At 36.4% G+C, this 16969-nt stretch overlaps 2 protein-coding genes across 2 annotated transcripts; one reads left to right on the top strand and one right to left on the bottom strand.

Moving 5' to 3' along the window:
* Nucleotides 1-126: 126 nt before the first annotated feature.
* Nucleotides 127-6479, bottom strand: wasf3a (WASP family member 3a). The gene is made up of 8 exons (XM_014993998.2): nucleotides 6327-6479; nucleotides 4933-5067; nucleotides 4697-4850; nucleotides 4497-4614; nucleotides 4229-4413; nucleotides 2715-2936; nucleotides 1033-1313; nucleotides 127-952 (listed from the first exon to the last, which is right to left on the bottom strand). Exons 1-8 carry the CDS (start codon nucleotides 6457-6459, stop codon nucleotides 795-797), a joined length of 1386 nt encoding a protein of 461 aa, XP_014849484.2. The 5' UTR covers nucleotides 6460-6479; the 3' UTR covers nucleotides 127-794.
* A 2502-nt stretch (nucleotides 6480-8981) lies between these two features.
* On the top strand, nucleotides 8982-16483 carry LOC106921964 (cilia- and flagella-associated protein 100-like). The gene is made up of 13 exons (XM_088012594.1): nucleotides 8982-8995; nucleotides 9207-9331; nucleotides 9424-9482; nucleotides 9917-10080; nucleotides 10166-10246; nucleotides 10356-10525; nucleotides 12487-12568; nucleotides 13314-13362; nucleotides 13459-13604; nucleotides 13743-13872; nucleotides 13969-14171; nucleotides 14529-14622; nucleotides 14923-16483. Exons 1-13 carry the CDS (start codon nucleotides 8982-8984, stop codon nucleotides 15040-15042), a joined length of 1437 nt encoding a protein of 478 aa, XP_087868720.1. The 3' UTR covers nucleotides 15043-16483.
* The last annotated feature ends 486 nt before the right edge of the window (nucleotides 16484-16969 follow it).

The following is a 16969-nucleotide window of genomic DNA, read 5'->3' as shown; positions in this document are numbered from 1 at the left end:
TAATAATAATAATAATAATAATAATAATAATAATAATCAATATAAAGCTGCTTAACTGTTGGGAGGGCCAAAAAAGAGAGAAAAGGGTAGAGAAAGATGGAGTGAAGGACAAGAAATTCTCATAAACTCGTTTATAAAATATTTATTGGTATTTAATTATTTTTCCAAAACACTTCAGAACAAACATGCACAGAAACATTTAATGGAGCGTTATATTTTATACATACAATAATGAACATATAAACACCTATTTCTGTAAAATTTAGATGGATTTGATCACACACACATTTAAACTTGTAACATTGACAGCGCCTCTAGTCTGTACAAGTGTTCAGTTTCCTGTTACCAAGGCTGCGGCACAGAAAGAGACCATGACTGGACATGGATGACAGCCAGACATGGCATGTATTATTTATATTGGTGTTTACTTTCCTGCTGAGGATTTTCAAGATTTATTTAGTTAAAAAAATGGGTCTGATGATTATAAACTTATAATTCTCATTGATAAGATAAGCTTTTTTTTTATATCGGTTTTGATTTAGAAGACATTGGAATAAAAGACAAACATAAAATTTTTTTTAGCTATAAATCACACATAATTTTGTCTTTTACATGCAGAAGACGTAAATATTCATCTAATTCATGCATTTTGCTAGAGGTGCAAAATAAGCATGTGAGATAAATAGCTCTGTCTACACTAGATGGAGCCAAACAAGTTCAAGCACAATTCAATTTCCTTTTTTAGAGGCTTCCCAAAAAGTACATATAAATCACATGCTTCAGCTTATGCAGGGTCAGTCTGACCAGTCATTTTCTTCAAACTCAGAATCATCCTCAGAGTCACTGTATTCAACTGCAATGCGTCGGGACAGGATGGTGGCCACATCGTTCCCCACGGGCTCCCTCTTGTTCTGCTGCTCTTGCTGCTCTTGAACTTTCTTTAGCTGGATGCCTAACAATAGAAGAAAACATTAGCACACCTTAAATCAGCAAACCTCTTTCACAAAATGACATCAGAGAAGCCATGCTCACCCATCCGAATGGCTGACAGCAGATCACTTCTGGCATCTTTAACCGGTTTGGTTTCATTGCGTCTTGGTGGGTGTGAGGGCGCGGCTGGGGGAGGCAGAGGTGGAGGAGGGGGACCCGGAGGTGGAGGCGCCATATGTGGCCCCGGAGGAGGCACCGGCGGCAGTGGGTAACCTGGTCCGATGTGCACAGCTCCATTATTCAGTGGTGGTGGTGGAAAGCCAAATGCAGTCTGGGAGGATGGGATGGGTGGGCCTTGGGGGGGAGGAGGAGGAGGAATGGAGCTGTTCAAAGGTAAGAAGATTAAGATTAGAGCCACAAACCTCAGCAGTATGAAGTTACATTTTGAAACTAGCTTATTTTGGGGGCAAAGAGTGCAATCACATACACTCTTTGCGGGCATGAATGTCATATTAATTTGGGGCTTTAAACTAGTTTATTTAAATAATTTTTTTCAAAGTTGTATGATAATTCAAAATACAACGTGGGTGATTTTTAACATGGGTGATTTTTGTGGAACATTTCTTAAACCCACCAACAAGATATAATTAGATTAGATTTTTTTAACCATTTCTGATAAGAGTAGTAAGTTTATTTAATCTGGTTTATTTCCTAAGAGTAGTAAGTTTATTTAATCTGGTTTATTTCCTAAGAGTAGTAAATTTATTTAATCTGGTTTATTTCCTAAGAGTAGTAAATTTATTTAATCTGGTTTATTTCCACTCCTTTCATTTTCAAGCTATTCCAGAAGCTTGTTGTTAAGCTAATTTATTTTTACGTGCACTGTGCCTATTTTAATTACCCAGCTACTCATCTGAGCTGCTCTTTGCAGGATCCCCAACTTGTCACCCTTAGATGAAAAGGAATTGGTTCAGTTATTTAAAAACAACCCAGTTAATGATAACTCAAGCCTATCATTACCTGAACACAAGAGTCACTATTGAAACATTTGAAACCTTTGGTCAACATAGATTTAGATGTTATTGGTGAGAAAAAAAAAGCTCCCACTCGAAAATCTACACTTTGAAAGTTAGCTGGCATTTGCACCTGCCCACATGAATAAGTTAAGTATTTGCTCAAAAACAGTTTCTTTGTCAAAAGCGATGAAGACTGAGCCGTCCGACCACAATGACAAATAGGAATCAAGTGAAGCATTAAAATGTAAAATGCTTTACCAGCAATAAAGCAAGGAGTTGGCAGTAACATGCTGAGGGTCTGTTACATTTCCAGTTGTAGTGGTGCATTGCAAGAATATTGAAGGAGAAGAATGACTATCTACATGTGGTGAGTTAACCTCAAATCAACAGCTAAACTGAGAAATCTGCACCCATATCGATGTTTTATAAAATATCAAACACACATCAAAACAAATTTAAGAATGGACATGGCATGCAAACATTAAACTTTTGCATCGGCCCTGATTTCAACTTGACATGTTTGCTATTCCCTGAATGCACACTACCACAAAACTCTGTAGGATGAATTCATCCACCACAAAAACATGCCAGGACACGACAGAACAACGTGAAAATATGAGCTGGAAATAATGTGTTTTCACTTTCACCTACTCCTTTCCACACATTTTGGTTTGCATGTCTGATCAATTTTGTTAATCTGACATCCAACAAATTAATCTGATATTCCTGCTGATGACGCGTCTAGCTCCTGAACAGCACAACACGTACGTGCAGTCTGCAGCCAGACATGCAGAACCGTTTAATCTGTCTGCAATGCGGGGCTCTGCTGCAGCATAAGTTGCTCTCTTGTAGTTGACATCGATGCTGTGGTATTCGTGCTCCACAGGTGGTGAGGGATGTGCGTTTCCTGGGATGTAATCATGGGACCTGGCATAGTTGCAAACAGCGTGAGCAGGTACTGGAGGGATTGGGTAGTCCAGAAGGTCAGGCCTGGATAAACAATGACAGTGAGGGAGATTATGATGCAGATGCCTTTGCATATCCAGATGGTCCCTCTTTTTTCCCCAAAAAAATGCCATATCACAAGTACAAAACAGAAGGGATGAAAAACGCTAACATGCTGTGTAGGATGTTGAAAAGTATCCAGTTTCACTCTGCATTTCTGGAATTTTTCACTCATAACTTAAGTGAACATTTATTTTAAATCCTACAGCGTTAACATGAATGGGGTTTTTTTTGGAATGGATTTAAGTGATAATGAACATTTAGAATAGTTAAAACTAAGCCTGTCACATAAAAGCAATAAATTATCATGATAAATTGAATACTGCTCAATAATTTTCCATTTGCATGACTGTTAGTCTCATTTCTGTCAATCTTTCTATCAAAGACTGGACGACAAAAGGTTTCAGTCTGGTGCGTTCCCTTTTTTCGAACAGCAATTTGGTTTACAGAGTCTTTAGTATCCACTTCATTTGTTGCTTCAAGTGTTTTATTTATTCTGGATATTTAAAATATGACAATGGTGTAATAGTTTCCAGTTATTATTTTTTTTTCAAGGTGATATTTTATAGAATATATATGTATACATATTATCTCCTTTGAAGGATATAATCCCAAAAAATCACTGAATAAATCTGGTGAAATCCCTACACAAAAGAAACAAGATTTAAAACCCATCCTACATGAGGTGCTGTATTAAATACAGATCTGATTATGATGAGGGATTTATTGCATGGGTTCAGAAGCCTTTCGAAAACATTTAATTTGTGCAAATACAAAATAAAGGAAAGGATTGACTGAAAGAAATCAAAACTGGTTTTCGTGCGTGTATTTAAGGTAACAGTGCATAAATGTTTATATCACCAGATATAATAAAAAACTTTTTTTTTTTTCAGGATGAAAAACATCGTTTGTCATTTATAAAAAGCCTCTGCAACAAGAAACATTTGGCACAATGTAAAATGAAGTAAAATGCAACCGTGAATTTGATTTTTCACACTTGCAGCATCTCGTCTCCTGAATTATTTCAAATGCGTTGCATCAAACTGAAAGGATTCGGAAAGAAAGGAAAATAACAGTTTGAGTTTCAAAAGTTAAATGTACTATTCTTTAAACTATAACGTCAACAAATCTGCATCTTTATCTTTAAAAAAGTAAAATTACACCACACAGAAAACTGAACACAACCAACATTGAAATAATGTAAGAAGATGAATAAAATCCTTTCTTTTTAAAATCACAAACTTGTTTGAAAAATGGAAGGAAAAGGGAACCCTTGCCTGCCATCAGGAGAGAGAGAGCCTTCTGACGATGCTCCTCGTCGAAGGGTTTTTGGATGGCGGTGATCTGGACGGAGCTCTTTATCAAAAGCCATAATGTTCCACTCTTGTCTGCGGTTTCGCGCCTTCCTCACCTTCTTCACCTCCCGCTGGAGGGTGCTGCTCTCCATGCTCCTCTTCTGTTCCTTTGAAAGAGTAATTTAAAGACAAAGGAGTGAATATTTCCTCAAAACGTAAAACACATGAACAGAGCTCTAAATGCTGTTACCCGTTGTCTCCGCCTTTCTTTCCTCTTGTCCTCGGTGTCCTGAAGCATCTTCTCCTTCCAAAGATCAAAAAAGTACGACGGGTCCGAGTAGAATTTCATTGCGTCAGTGGAGTCCTCCCTGTAGTGTATCGAATAAAACAGTTTGCAAAGACTGAAAATATAAAGTGAAAGTGACGGTTGGCGTGGAACACGTGCAGAACCTGTAAGCCGTGAGGGCACCAAGAGGGGGAGGCCTGTCACAGCCCTCATACATTTCAGCAACAGAACTGGGAGTGCTGCCTTTGGACAAAACCTCCTGGTCCTGGACCGCAGCGCCTCGATAGGCCTTCCTCATGTTTATGTCCTGGAGAGACACTGTGGAGCAGCAAGAGCAGAGGTAGAAGTCTGTTAAAAATCAGCAACAGTAGGAAAAAGCGTAGGTTTTCAGTGAACTGACCTTCCTCCACGCTGGAGTCCAGTTGGGTGACTTTGACTGCCAAGCGGTCAATACGGTCCTGCAGAGAGTTTGCACGACTGTAAAATGTGTTGGCCTCGTTAAAAAGCTCCCCAAACACGTTTTCTGCATGCTTACCTGCAACAGAAACACAAGGAAGGGAAAAAGGTATTGAATTACTTCTTATGCAAACTGTGTCATGCTCTGTGGGCTGTTTGCATGCTGCCACTATCACAGCACCGATCCACTTAGTGTGAAAGCTATCCTTAGACTGTCAGTGTTTAGGTCCCCACCCACCTACTCTCCATCTTATCTGCCTGTTGGACAGAGCTTTACGGTAAGCTGTAAGCCTGAGTTACTTCACTTAATCCACACACACAGAAACACACACACACACGCACACGCACACACACACACACACACTGTGATCAGGCAAGCCATGGACCAGATGTCCATGAGAGAATTTGCCCCGTCTAAATATTTCTTTCTTAATCCGTCATATTGCAAAGGGGCAACCCTCACAGCAGAAAAATGTCCCTGCTACCAGAATTGGGTGATAACTAGTTACAATATTGTCACTACGTTGTACTTTTTACTTTTACTTGAAGATTTTGTTGCTCTTACTTGAGAGACGTTTGTGGATTCTCTACCCACTGAATGAAAAAGAAACACGTTTTAACCAAAAATGCACCAGACACAGACACACACCCGCAGTTTTTGTTAAAATTTCCTAAGGTTTTTTTTTTTTTTTTTAGGAAGAAACTGATTTAGAGAACAATTCATGTCCACTTAACTTTGTACTTTGGTCTGTTTGATTATGTAATTTTGAAATATTAAATGATTGATAATTTGATCAGTTACTCTGTACTTTAGTAGACTTTTTACCAAATACTTTTTAACTCTTACTTGATAAATTTCTTGGGTGGCTACTTTTTACGTTTACTCTAATAAAAAGTAGCCACCAGCCAGGTGGCGCTAGCCTTACTTGATGATAATTTTTGTGTACTCCGCCCATCTCTGTCTGCTACATACTCTGGGTTACATCCAATACGAGTCATCAGTGTCCATTACTAGATAAAAACCGTCAAGTCCTCCAGCAAATTTCATTTTGCATCTTGTTGGTCGACAGTCTATGATTTTCTGCATTTTTAGCTTTCATTGCCACTCAGAGCAATGCAATACCAGGAAGATGGTACATTACGTGTAGGGTATGATCTATAATGTATGTAGTTTTCCTGTTTTGTGTGTTTGGAACTTGTATGCAAACATATAACATTAAAGACAAACTTGATTAGAAGTTCCAGGTTGTGTTTCTGAGACATAAACAATCCTGGAAATCCACTAATTCAAGGTCAAGATGGCCTCTGAACATATATTGTTAGCATCTGGGACCTTACTCAGACAGCTGAGCTGACGGATGATGGCAGACAGCGAGTTATTTGTCACACATTCCAGCTCGTTGCCAATCCCATCAGGCACTGCACCTTGGCACAGGTGACGAGGGTCGATGTTTCTCTTGATCAGAGGCATGACCCCTTCTCACATCTCGACGACTGCCTGGTGGGGATGGAAAGGAGGGAAAAGTCAGCTCTCCAGACAAAAACCTGCGGAGGAGGTTTTGTATTTATAACATCTATGTTCTTTGTGGAAAAAAACAAAAAGTGTTTTGGCACAATTTGCTTTTTTTTCAGTAAAACAATAATCACTTATTGTACATGCAGCTTGTAAATGCACCCAATGAAACGATTCATTTGCAAACAAAAGTAAGATAATGTAAGTAAATCGACCTTGAAACTATGTAAGTCAAATGTTTAATACACGAATACATCCAAGTTTATTCCACATTACCTATAGTTTTTTGCTAGAGATTTAAAGTTTTAATCAACATCCACTGAGTCATTTTGACCCATTAGCCTTGAGTGGGGTCAAAATCAAGGTTAATGATTTTTGACTTATGCAGTTTTGCATATACTGCATAAGTTTAACAACTGCAGTTTGGCTATTGCTTCCTGACAATTAATACTTTTTACTTGATGAATGTCAGACAAATATTGTGAATTTGAACACACAAACATTTCTTATATAAGGAATACAAACATGGTGGTTCATAGATGCACCTTAAGAAAAATTATCAGCCATAATGCTAATGTTCAAGCAGTTCTCTGAGCTCTTACTGAAAATTCCTCATTTTTAGATTGTTTTTTAGATTAACAGAAAAATGTAAAGTTTCTTTGTCTCTCCAGATTCAAACAATTATGAATTATTGAAATATAATTTTATGATTTCATAAAAATCTATGGAAGGTAAGACATTTTTTTGTACTTAAAAAAATAAATATTTATTTTTCTTGTTTGTCCTTAATAAAATAAGGTTGATTAATGCAAGATTTTTTTCAAAAGAATTTGAAAACATGATTTTTATTGTATAAAAAATTTCAGATTTTACACACAAAAATATCAATGAACAAACAAACTTCCTTTTTTTTTGAAAATACGTTATGATGATAATATTTAATATGATATTTTTATGTTTCCATCTTTTTTCCCTTTTTCTGTTATACTTGCTTTTTATATCTATTCTATTCTATTCTATTCTATTCTATTCTATTCTATTCTATTCTATTCTATCCTATTCTAAATAATATAAAATGTCAGCTTGCTTTTTTCTGTTAAGCTTATTTACAAAGCTCCCAAAACTTTCACTCACATTTCTTAAGTGTAGTAGTTATTACATCTCCCTGACTTTCAAAAACACACAACTAGCTAACTATTTGAACACTTTTAGTCAAAGGAGCTCTTCAACAACAAGACTTCCTACCGGTGAACTGCTGACATTTGCCTCTATCCTGGAAAAGTATTCTCGATGGGCCAGATTGTGGAGGGCTGTTTATCCTGTTTTCTATCATCAAGCGAGGAAACAACTGTTAGAGGAAGAGCTGTTTCAGCCGAGTCAAAGGAACCATCCAATATGTGAACAGCAATAGTCGTCCTCTGCAGCACAATTCACCAACAATAAATCCCCACGTCCAAATAACAGCATGAGCCAGGAGAGGATTACCCAGTAGATTTACTCCCAGCGTCCAATCACAGGCGTCACGGCTGGCCATGTTGCATCCAGCTTCATTACAGGATGTATTAGTAGTTTTTATATATAGCATAGTAATGCAATCTATGAATTTAAGGGCACGGAGCAACTCAATATTTTTACATAACACATGAAATGAAGTTGGGATCTACTTGTGGTACTGCTATTATTTCTACTGCTGCATGCAATAGAACTTTGTCACAACCAATTATCCGATTTAACATATAACATATGAAACATAAAAGGTTTTGACTTCAGTACTTCACATTGTGGGACCTTCAAATCTTTCTGCTGTCTTTGCAGGAGCAGCAGGTTGTCGCTCTAATCTGGTCTATTATCATCTCAGTGGGAATGACCTGGATAAATAAAGAAACCAGACACTTTTAGTCTGATTTAGGAGTCTGCCTTCCCTCACATCTGGCTCATGCTATATCCTTCTGTATGTAGGATTTGCAAAACATGACCCTTAAAACCTATTTTAGTTAAGATGGCAAGGACAATTATTAACTTGAAAAAATAGTTTAGCTGTGTATTTTCACCTTTTAAAAAAATAAACATGCATGTAGTATCTTAATTAAACAAACCTAATCTGAATGTTGATAATATCTATTAAATATTAGATAAATGAATTATTTAAAGATAATAAATAACAGCGATACTGAAATTGTCCTTTGCTTTCTATCTTCCTTTCTGTGTTTGTTTCCTTCTTTCTTTTTGTTTTCAATTAGACCTTTTCATTTAATGTAATGCAAGTTTCTAAATTTTACTGACGAACAAAACAAGCACAGACACATTTCAAGTTGAGCTGCAGTTGCCATGGCAACATATGGTTACCACTGAAAAACTCCAACTGTTAATTTTTTGGTCCAGTGGTTTACAGGTGAGATGAAGTCAAATATATAAGGAGGTAGGTAATACCTTTTCTATTATTTTTGATATCAAAATGATGTTTTTTCTGATTAATATGTATGTCCATTGACAGGTGGGCCTCGATTAAATTGATTTTGCAGTTTGTGACAATTGTGAATCCGGCAAAAGCTGCTCAAAGATGGACTGCGGCTCAAACGGTGAAACAAGCAGTGTTTTTATTATGTTTGCATGAAATGATGTACTTTTCTTGAATCCTGTAATCCTTTTTAACATTTATAGACGTTTCAGAGGGTAGTTTGAAGAAGCATTAGTTAATGTTTTAGACTAAACAAGATTTCTACCACAGCACCCCACCTGAAAGATCCGATAATGGAAATGTATCTGGGAAAGGAGAGGAGAATCTCAACCCTAAACATACCGTCGGTAGAGTTTTGGACTACGCTGCCAAGTAAGTGCAGAGAGAGTAATCGAGAGCAAAGTAAACTGTTGCATGTCAAAGAAATGGCACTAATGTGCCTCTCTCTCTTTTGTTCTTGAAAGATTCTCTGACAGGCCGAAATGAGTTCACAGATTACAAAGAAAGGAAAGTAGAGATGAGGGTAACTGAAAAAAAAAAAAAAAAACTTCTATTAAAACACAAAATAACCTCAAAAATGAATCAAACAGATAAGCCCAATACAGTAGAAAACATGTGTTGAATGAAATCCAACCTGAACTCTCTGTAATAGGGTTTTAAATAAAAAACAAAGTCTTAGCTTTTATGTTATGGAGTCAAAATCAATGTAATGCATAACCTGAAAGATTTATATCAATATCTTGATTCAAGCTCACATTTGATGTATTTCAAAGTTTTATAAAATAAATGCATTCGTCACATTCGCATTAAAGCCAGCAAGAACCCCTTTCCCCCTAAAAAAAAACTAGCTTTAATGGAAAACAACTCCTAACTGGCCTCAGCAATGATTCTGCGCCTTCTCCTGCTTGTCATTAAACACATTAAATGCTGATTTTGCTGACATCCACATGTCCTCAGAATGAACTGGCAAACCTTAAGAAAAAGATAAATGACGTTGAGAAACTCATCAGGCCACTGGAGACAGAAGTGAAATGCAATCAACATTTCTGTGAGCGAGAACTGAACCACATGAGGAAGTTCATCACACGAATTGAAAGAAAACCCATTGATGCAAAAAACCTGTGAGTAACAAATCTTTTGTTGGTACCATGCAATGTTTTTTCAAGATTTGCAGAAACTGTGACCATTGTTAATGTTCGACAACAGATTTGAAAATGCCATCAAGTCCAAACAGGAGAGCAGAGGTGCACTGGTGAAGCGTTTGGAGGAGGTGATGGCTGCGAAAAGGTAGAGATGAGTAACTTTTACATTTTTATTTTTTATTTTCTAGAATTCTTGCTTTAAACAGATGCAATCTCCCGTGTGTGATTCTAAATCTGGTCTTTCCTCTTTGAAGTGAATTTGAAAGGGTTGAGCATATCCTCAATAGACATAAGTGTTACGCAAACGTATTGTTCAATCTTGCACCTCAAGAGTGGCAGGAAGCCAAGGAAGCTGAAATATTGAAAGCTAAAGAAGCTAAGAAGGAGCACAGCACCGAGCCTGAAGAAACTGCAGACAGCAAAAGTAAACGTTTTCTTTTTTTTTTTTACTTGTGCTAATTACCTTCCTTATTGGTGATAAAAACACTAGCGTTCCCAAACTTGTTGTAAATGTGTTATATCAGTGATTCTTGAGAATAGGGACAAAACAGGTCCTATGGATAAAGCATGAAATTTGAATAAAATATACACAAAATATATTTTTTTCAAATATCTAACTAAACTAACCTGGGTCATGTGAGCACAACAATGTATATTTTTCTTTCTTTTGCTGAATATTTTTTTATTTTAAACATTGTAGTCGGTGGATGATGCCTGTAAAAGCCCTTGTCCAGGAGCAGAATTCAACACATTCTTATAGTTTAAAACAATTAAAGAAATACTAAAATTATATATTATGACAATTAAGTATAAGTAGTCATATAAATAATTATAAAAGTATCGATAAATTGAATTAAAAATAATTTTTAGATATTTTCCAACTCCGTTGAAATTTGTCCTTAGTTTTTGTCAACACCGTCAGAAATGAAAAGAATGTAAAAAAAATCAGGCATTATTGGGGGCACCAGAACTTCTGAGGACCCCATGACGTTGTCTTTTCTCTTCCTTTGCTAGGAGGGCTAGTTAGCTCCGGTTAGCTTAAGTTATTCTTTAGTTTTTTCTTCTGTTTTATTCCTAAGTTGTTTGTCACAACCATGATGTGTCAACTCCATAACTGACAATTTACAAAACTTTGATGAAATTTTGCGAAATAAAAGCTTAATTTTGGTAAACTGTAAAGATTTCATGGACCTGACGAGCTACAATATGGCCTCCTTCAGAATAACATCATATAAATTGAGGTAGTTTGGCATTTCGTCAACTCCGTCAGATGTCAACTCCGTCAGAGTTTTTCTGACTCTTTCAGTGAAATTGTTGTCAAATCTCACTTAATTGCGCAACTAATTCATTTTAATGTATTTTACATGAATTGCATTACTTCACATGTACCAAGTTTTTCATTTTACTCACTAGTTTGTCACCACCTTCAGTTCTGTGTCAACTCCGTCATGCACTGTCAACTCCATCAGATGGACTTTTTCTTGTTTTTTGTTTTAAATAATATTTATTTTATTTCTTGAGAAGCATTTGTCTGTAAATTGAGTAAAAATATCACTAATGGGGTATTTTAAAAATCATTTTAGATTTATTTTTGTCAGATGGTGATGACAAAGTTCTGGGTCAGGTCGATTAAAAATGTAATTTTTAAAAATAAATTCGCAACTGGGAGCCTGTACCTTAGCATCTTCATATTTTCTAAACATTATTTGTCATATTTGCACACATAAGGTTGAGAAATAATTTTAAAAAAATATGGGAAAATTAAAACCCATTTTGTCCCTATTCTCAAGAATCACTGATATACGTCTAGTTTTTGTTTTTCAAGTTCAAATGATGCAATCCGCTAAAGTAAAAATTTTGAGGTTTCATTATACACACCCAACTATACACACCCAACAAATTTTTAAGACGCACGCCGGAAAACAGTAACCAAAAGAAAAGAGGGATTGGCGCCATCTAGTGGGTATAAAATAAGAACAAAAACTCCTGACAATCGATATAAAACAACTAGTTTTTCTCTTCAAGAATAAATGTGTGGATTCTTGTGTAGCTTAATTTCTTTAGGCTGATTTCAAAACCTGACACAACAATTTTAAATTTTGTTCAGCAAATGTTCTCTGGCAAATAACACACTGCTAAATAGACTCGAAAATAGTAGCAAAAAGTATCCCTAAATTCTCCTAAGGGTTAACTTTGCAAGTACATTTGGGAAAATTATTTGTACATATATTGATTTGAAGTCTATGAGGATCCCTGAACTAGGAATGAAAATCTCTTCAGACATCAAATGTTCTTCAAGGCTCAAAGTAAAGAACAAAGTACAAACAATGTTGTATTTTCTTTGCCGCACAACAAATAATTGTTGTACATCTGATGCTAATTTAGGTGTGGAAGCAGATCCGACATGCAGTTCAGATAAAACCCTGCCTTCAGAGTCCACGCCGTCCACGTCACAGACAGACACACAGTAAGTTAACACAGTTAATCAACTTGTTTAAGTTGTTATGAATCTCTGCTTCCACACCTATAAGCTAGAGTATACAGTCACATTTATCATCGTTGTGAATCAAAAACAACAAAGAAGTTAATTATTCAGGGCTTAAAGTAAAGCCTTACTGAGACAAAGTTTTCATATCTGGTACATGCTGTTAATTAAGAAAAGGATATTTGCATAAAAGCAAAATTTAAAGCAGAAAGTGCACAGCAAAATTATATACATTTATTATTAGAATGAATTCAGTATAAGACTGAGTAGTATTCTTCGAATTATATTACAATATAAAAAGGCAGCTCATTTAAACAAATAAATCCATTGTTATCATTAGTGGTAGTAATTAGTGTCATTCAGTAATCGTGAACAAAGTGTTTTAACAATATTATTATTGTAAGGAGTTCTTAAAATAATTATATAATTTTTAAACATCTAAAAATTAGAAGTCTAAACATTAGACATCTAATTTTTAAACATTTTAGAAATTATGGTATGTATTATGTATTGTGTTTTAAAATCAGAGCATCAAAATTGGAACCAGGAGGAGGCTTAAGTAATATTACCATATTTTCACAGCATGATAATTAAAATTTTTGCCTCACTATCTTTCAAATGGTGAGGCACATTTATAAGCTCCACTTATTTACTATAATTTTTACTGGCTGATTTTTTATTTTATTTTTTTTTTCTTTCATCAATTTGATTTCTTTTGCATTTTCAGATCAACAGATTCAGCTGTGCCTGATGACAGCGACGGCGACGGTGACGAGGTCATTTACAACCTAAATCGAAGCTCAAAACAGAAACACTTGCTGTTTTTCATTGTTCAGTGATGCAGTTTGGTTTTCCTCCCCTTCTCTTTGCAGAGGATAGTCGAGATCTACTTCTCTGATCCTTTTGAGGTTGTGGTTTTACCATCGGAGTTAACCGACCAGATCCTTTCTCTGATAGAGAACGCCACTGAAATGGATAAAACACTGGAGCAGACCTTGGAGACCATCGAACTTAAAATGTGAGAATGTGAACGTTTTACTTCAAAGAAGAGGCATAGGACAGTGGCGTGTGGTGACATGTTAATTTAAACCAAATGGCAAGCAGATGATAGATATGAAAGACACACAACTCCAAAATCTGCCTTCTATTTGTGAAGGGCAGAGGATGTGAAGAAAATAGCACAGCAAGAAAGCAACTTGGAGAGCAGAATTGAAATGGAAAGGAAGAGAGCCGTGGTGCTCAGAAAGCAGGTTCAGCTCCATAACTCATTAGAAGCAAAAGACGAGGTAAAGAATCAGCATGGGGGGTTTAGAGCGCTGCAAAAAAATAAAATAAAAATGTCCTGTCAATGTCAAGTATAACTCTCTTCTTGTTTATCACAGGATATTCTGTTAGAAGTTCTGAGTAAGAAGGTAACAGAAGTTTACCTTTGCTGCTTCGAGAACCGGCTTACCAAACAAGCAACTTTGGAAAAGCTCTGCCTTGTTGAGCACCGTATGAACCTGTTGCTGCAGCAAATTGAGAAAATCCCTAGAGATATGTTTGAGACACTGTGGGAAATCAAGGATGGAGAGAGGAGAACCAGGTTTGTTTCCCTCACTCTGGGGAAGCATTGTTAAGTCATATTTATGTGCAAATGTCTTCCAAAAATATTTATTTCTCTTGCAATGTTACTACAGCAAGCTTGGATGTTTCTGATTGGGATTTTATTTGATAGAAAAACAAAAGGAGTGTCCATTTTCCGAACACTCTTATCCTCGTATCGTTCCTATCGGGGCTGGTGCTGATCTCCAGTGAATTCCTATCCACTTAAACCTTAGTTTGAAATAATTTTAATATCAGGGACGAAAATTTGCCATCTGGGATAAGTGATCTTATTTGTGCACTTTGGTTTACTTTAGTGCTTTAGTTTAACTGTCTGGTTCACCTCTTCATGTTCCAGGGCGCATGAGGAAAAGCTCCGGGAGGAGAGGGAGAGGCAGAGAGAAAAGATGAGCAAGTGCATGAAACGAGCTTCGGGCGAGATCAAGAAAGTTGTGAGTCACTCTAAAATGACAAAAAAAAAACAACAAAAAAAAACACTGATACTGTCTCATGAGTTTATATCAGTATAATACGCAATACCAGAATTTATTTAGTGTGTTATATATAATCCATTCAACATAAATATACACGTTGAGAGTTATCTACTGCTCAATAGCTGTCACCAGACAGTTTGTCTTTGGTACAAACATTTCTCAAGCCTTCTAGTTCGACCCAAAACATACATTCGGTCTTATTTCATTCATATTAACTGTAAAAACTAAGCGTTTTTTTTTTTTTTTTTTTTTTTCCAGCCTGGAAGAAAGATCATGCAAAGATGGATTCCTCTCAAAAAGAAGGCGCAAGTTACCGATGCGCCGGTTACTCTTGAGGAAATAGACCCGTACGCTGAGCTCTATATTGACTGTGATTAAAGATTAAACTCCTACTGAACCCTCTCAGAACAAAATAGAACAAATTTGTTTATCTCAATTTTTTTTGTGTGTGTTCTGACCTGAAAATCAGATATATCTGCCATGGATTCAGAATGAACATGAATATTTAATATTTGGAAAAAAAATAATAAAAAAAATAAGGAAAAGTTAAGCTGAGAATGTAATGCAATTTTGAATGAAAATGTGTTTAAACTCTGATTATCAGTTATAGCCAAGTAGTTTCTTCAAACCTGCAACCCTCTCACTAAATTTGACATGAGATAATTTCATGGCTGTTTTTGTAATGTCACTTTAATGTTCTCTGTTGATTGTTCACCGATTGTGATTTTGTCTCAGGTTTCACCCAACTGAACCCATAAGTTGTAACACCTAAGTGTAACATCAAATCAAACCGATTAATTTAAGCAACTAATTTGTCTAGGAGATTGTATAGTTACTTGAGACAAAATGATTTTCTTTTTAACAAAATATTCCCAAGGAGAAGACGTTTCTATGTGAATGTAGGTCTGGACATGGGATTTCACTTGGATTTTGCAGTCATAATTTACAGTGAGCGGTACTTATTTTTGTTGTTCCTTCTGGAAATTTGCAGGGGGGCAGCTCTGGAATAATTTAAAACATCACTTTTAAAAGCTTAATATGTTGTAAGAAAGCTTGATTTGAGTTTCTGTTGCTCTGTTTCTCAAAAAATGTCCAGTTCCTCAGACACGTCCCCCAGGATGTTCATGCAGAGAGATATCTGGCAAGGCATTTCAAGTCTGTGCATGACCTGGGTACACATATGCTAAGTACATTACAAAAATATCAAAAGCAAAAAGAGAATAAAACAAAACAAAAAAAAAACACATCACTGCTTGAGGAGAACATTTCTGAACAAAGTTTCATGGTTAGTTCCAGTTCTGTTTCTGTGCCGTACTTTAAAAGCCATTGTCTATTTCTGAGAGTTTTGCTGGCATTAAACCTGGAAACAGCATTTTACCTGTATGAGTCTTCCATACTACAGAACACATCATAATCTCAAAGCCAGCTCAGGACTATTAACCCCTGTGCTACAGTGCTTACAGTCCTCATTATCACCATCATTGACCCTGCCGGTGTCACATAATGTCGCCAACAACCAGTTTACCCACTTACTGCACATTGGCATTAACACATACACCTCTACCCTCCATTACACACTGAATGTCCCTCTTCTGATATTTGTCCTCCTATTATGGCTTTCTAGTGCTATTTTATAATGACCACAGCCAATACCTTTCCCAGTTATTACCAGTAAAGACTGAAAATTACACACAAAGCTCTGGTAGGATTATCGGTTAACACCGTGGTCTTCTTTTCGTGTTTGCACTTGCCAAAAATGTTTTAATGTATATCAGTGTATAACATATTCAAAAATGTTTCCAGCGCCTTGAAGAGAGAGTAACCCACACCTCTGTTTGCCTTATCAGGATTTTAGATGATAGACATCAGCAAACTAATGTACAATTAAAGTGGAAGGGTGAGAATACATGATTTTCATAAGTACATGAGCATCAATTCAATTTCAAACAATAAAAAGAGCATGACACAACTGGAAACCTTGCGGTGGACTGGGGACATGTCCGGGGTGTATCTTGCCTTTCACCTGATGACCCCTGGAGGCAGGCACCTGTCTCCCTGGCGACCCTCCAAGGACAAATGTGTGACATTACAGATGGACGGACAACTGCAAACCTAACAAACATGGCCAATATTTATTATTTTGTGATCATTTTATGTGGATGATGGATTTTCTGCTTTTACGAACCACTGAAATTCACCAAACGTTATCATTACAAAGCTATCAAGAAGTTTCCCTAACTGTTCTCTTCTCAGTCTGTTGACAATGGCTTTGTGCAAAACTTTAAATTTTCCCATAGCAGAGCTC

Source organism: Poecilia mexicana, unplaced genomic scaffold (assembly GCF_051168715.1).
Source record: "Poecilia mexicana isolate PSO_F unplaced genomic scaffold, ASM5116871v1 scaffold_14, whole genome shotgun sequence".
Classification (NCBI taxonomy): Eukaryota; Metazoa; Chordata; class Actinopteri; order Cyprinodontiformes; family Poeciliidae; genus Poecilia; species Poecilia mexicana.
The sequence above is the reverse complement of the archived record's forward strand: the minus strand, read 5'-3'. Positions and strand labels throughout refer to the sequence as shown.

Bases quoted from the DNA above. Each gene is read 5' to 3' on its own strand.
- wasf3a (XM_014993998.2), bottom strand. From the start codon at position 6,459: ATGCCTCTGATCAAGAGAAACATCGACCCTCGTCACCTGTGCCAAGGT. The intron at 4,414-4,496 runs GTAACAGCATTT...ACTCTTTCAAAG, and splicing joins AAGAAAGGCGGAGACAACGG to GAACAGAAGAGGAGCATGGA. The intron at 953-1,032 runs GTGAGCATGGCT...TTCTATTGTTAG, and splicing joins GCTGTCAGCCATTCGGATGG to GCATCCAGCTAAAGAAAGTT.
- LOC106921964 (XM_088012594.1), top strand. The intron at 10,526-12,486 runs GTAAACGTTTTC...ATGCTAATTTAG, and splicing joins AGAAACTGCAGACAGCAAAA to GTGTGGAAGCAGATCCGACA. The intron at 14,623-14,922 runs GTGAGTCACTCT...TTTTTTTTCCAG, and splicing joins CGGGCGAGATCAAGAAAGTT to CCTGGAAGAAAGATCATGCA.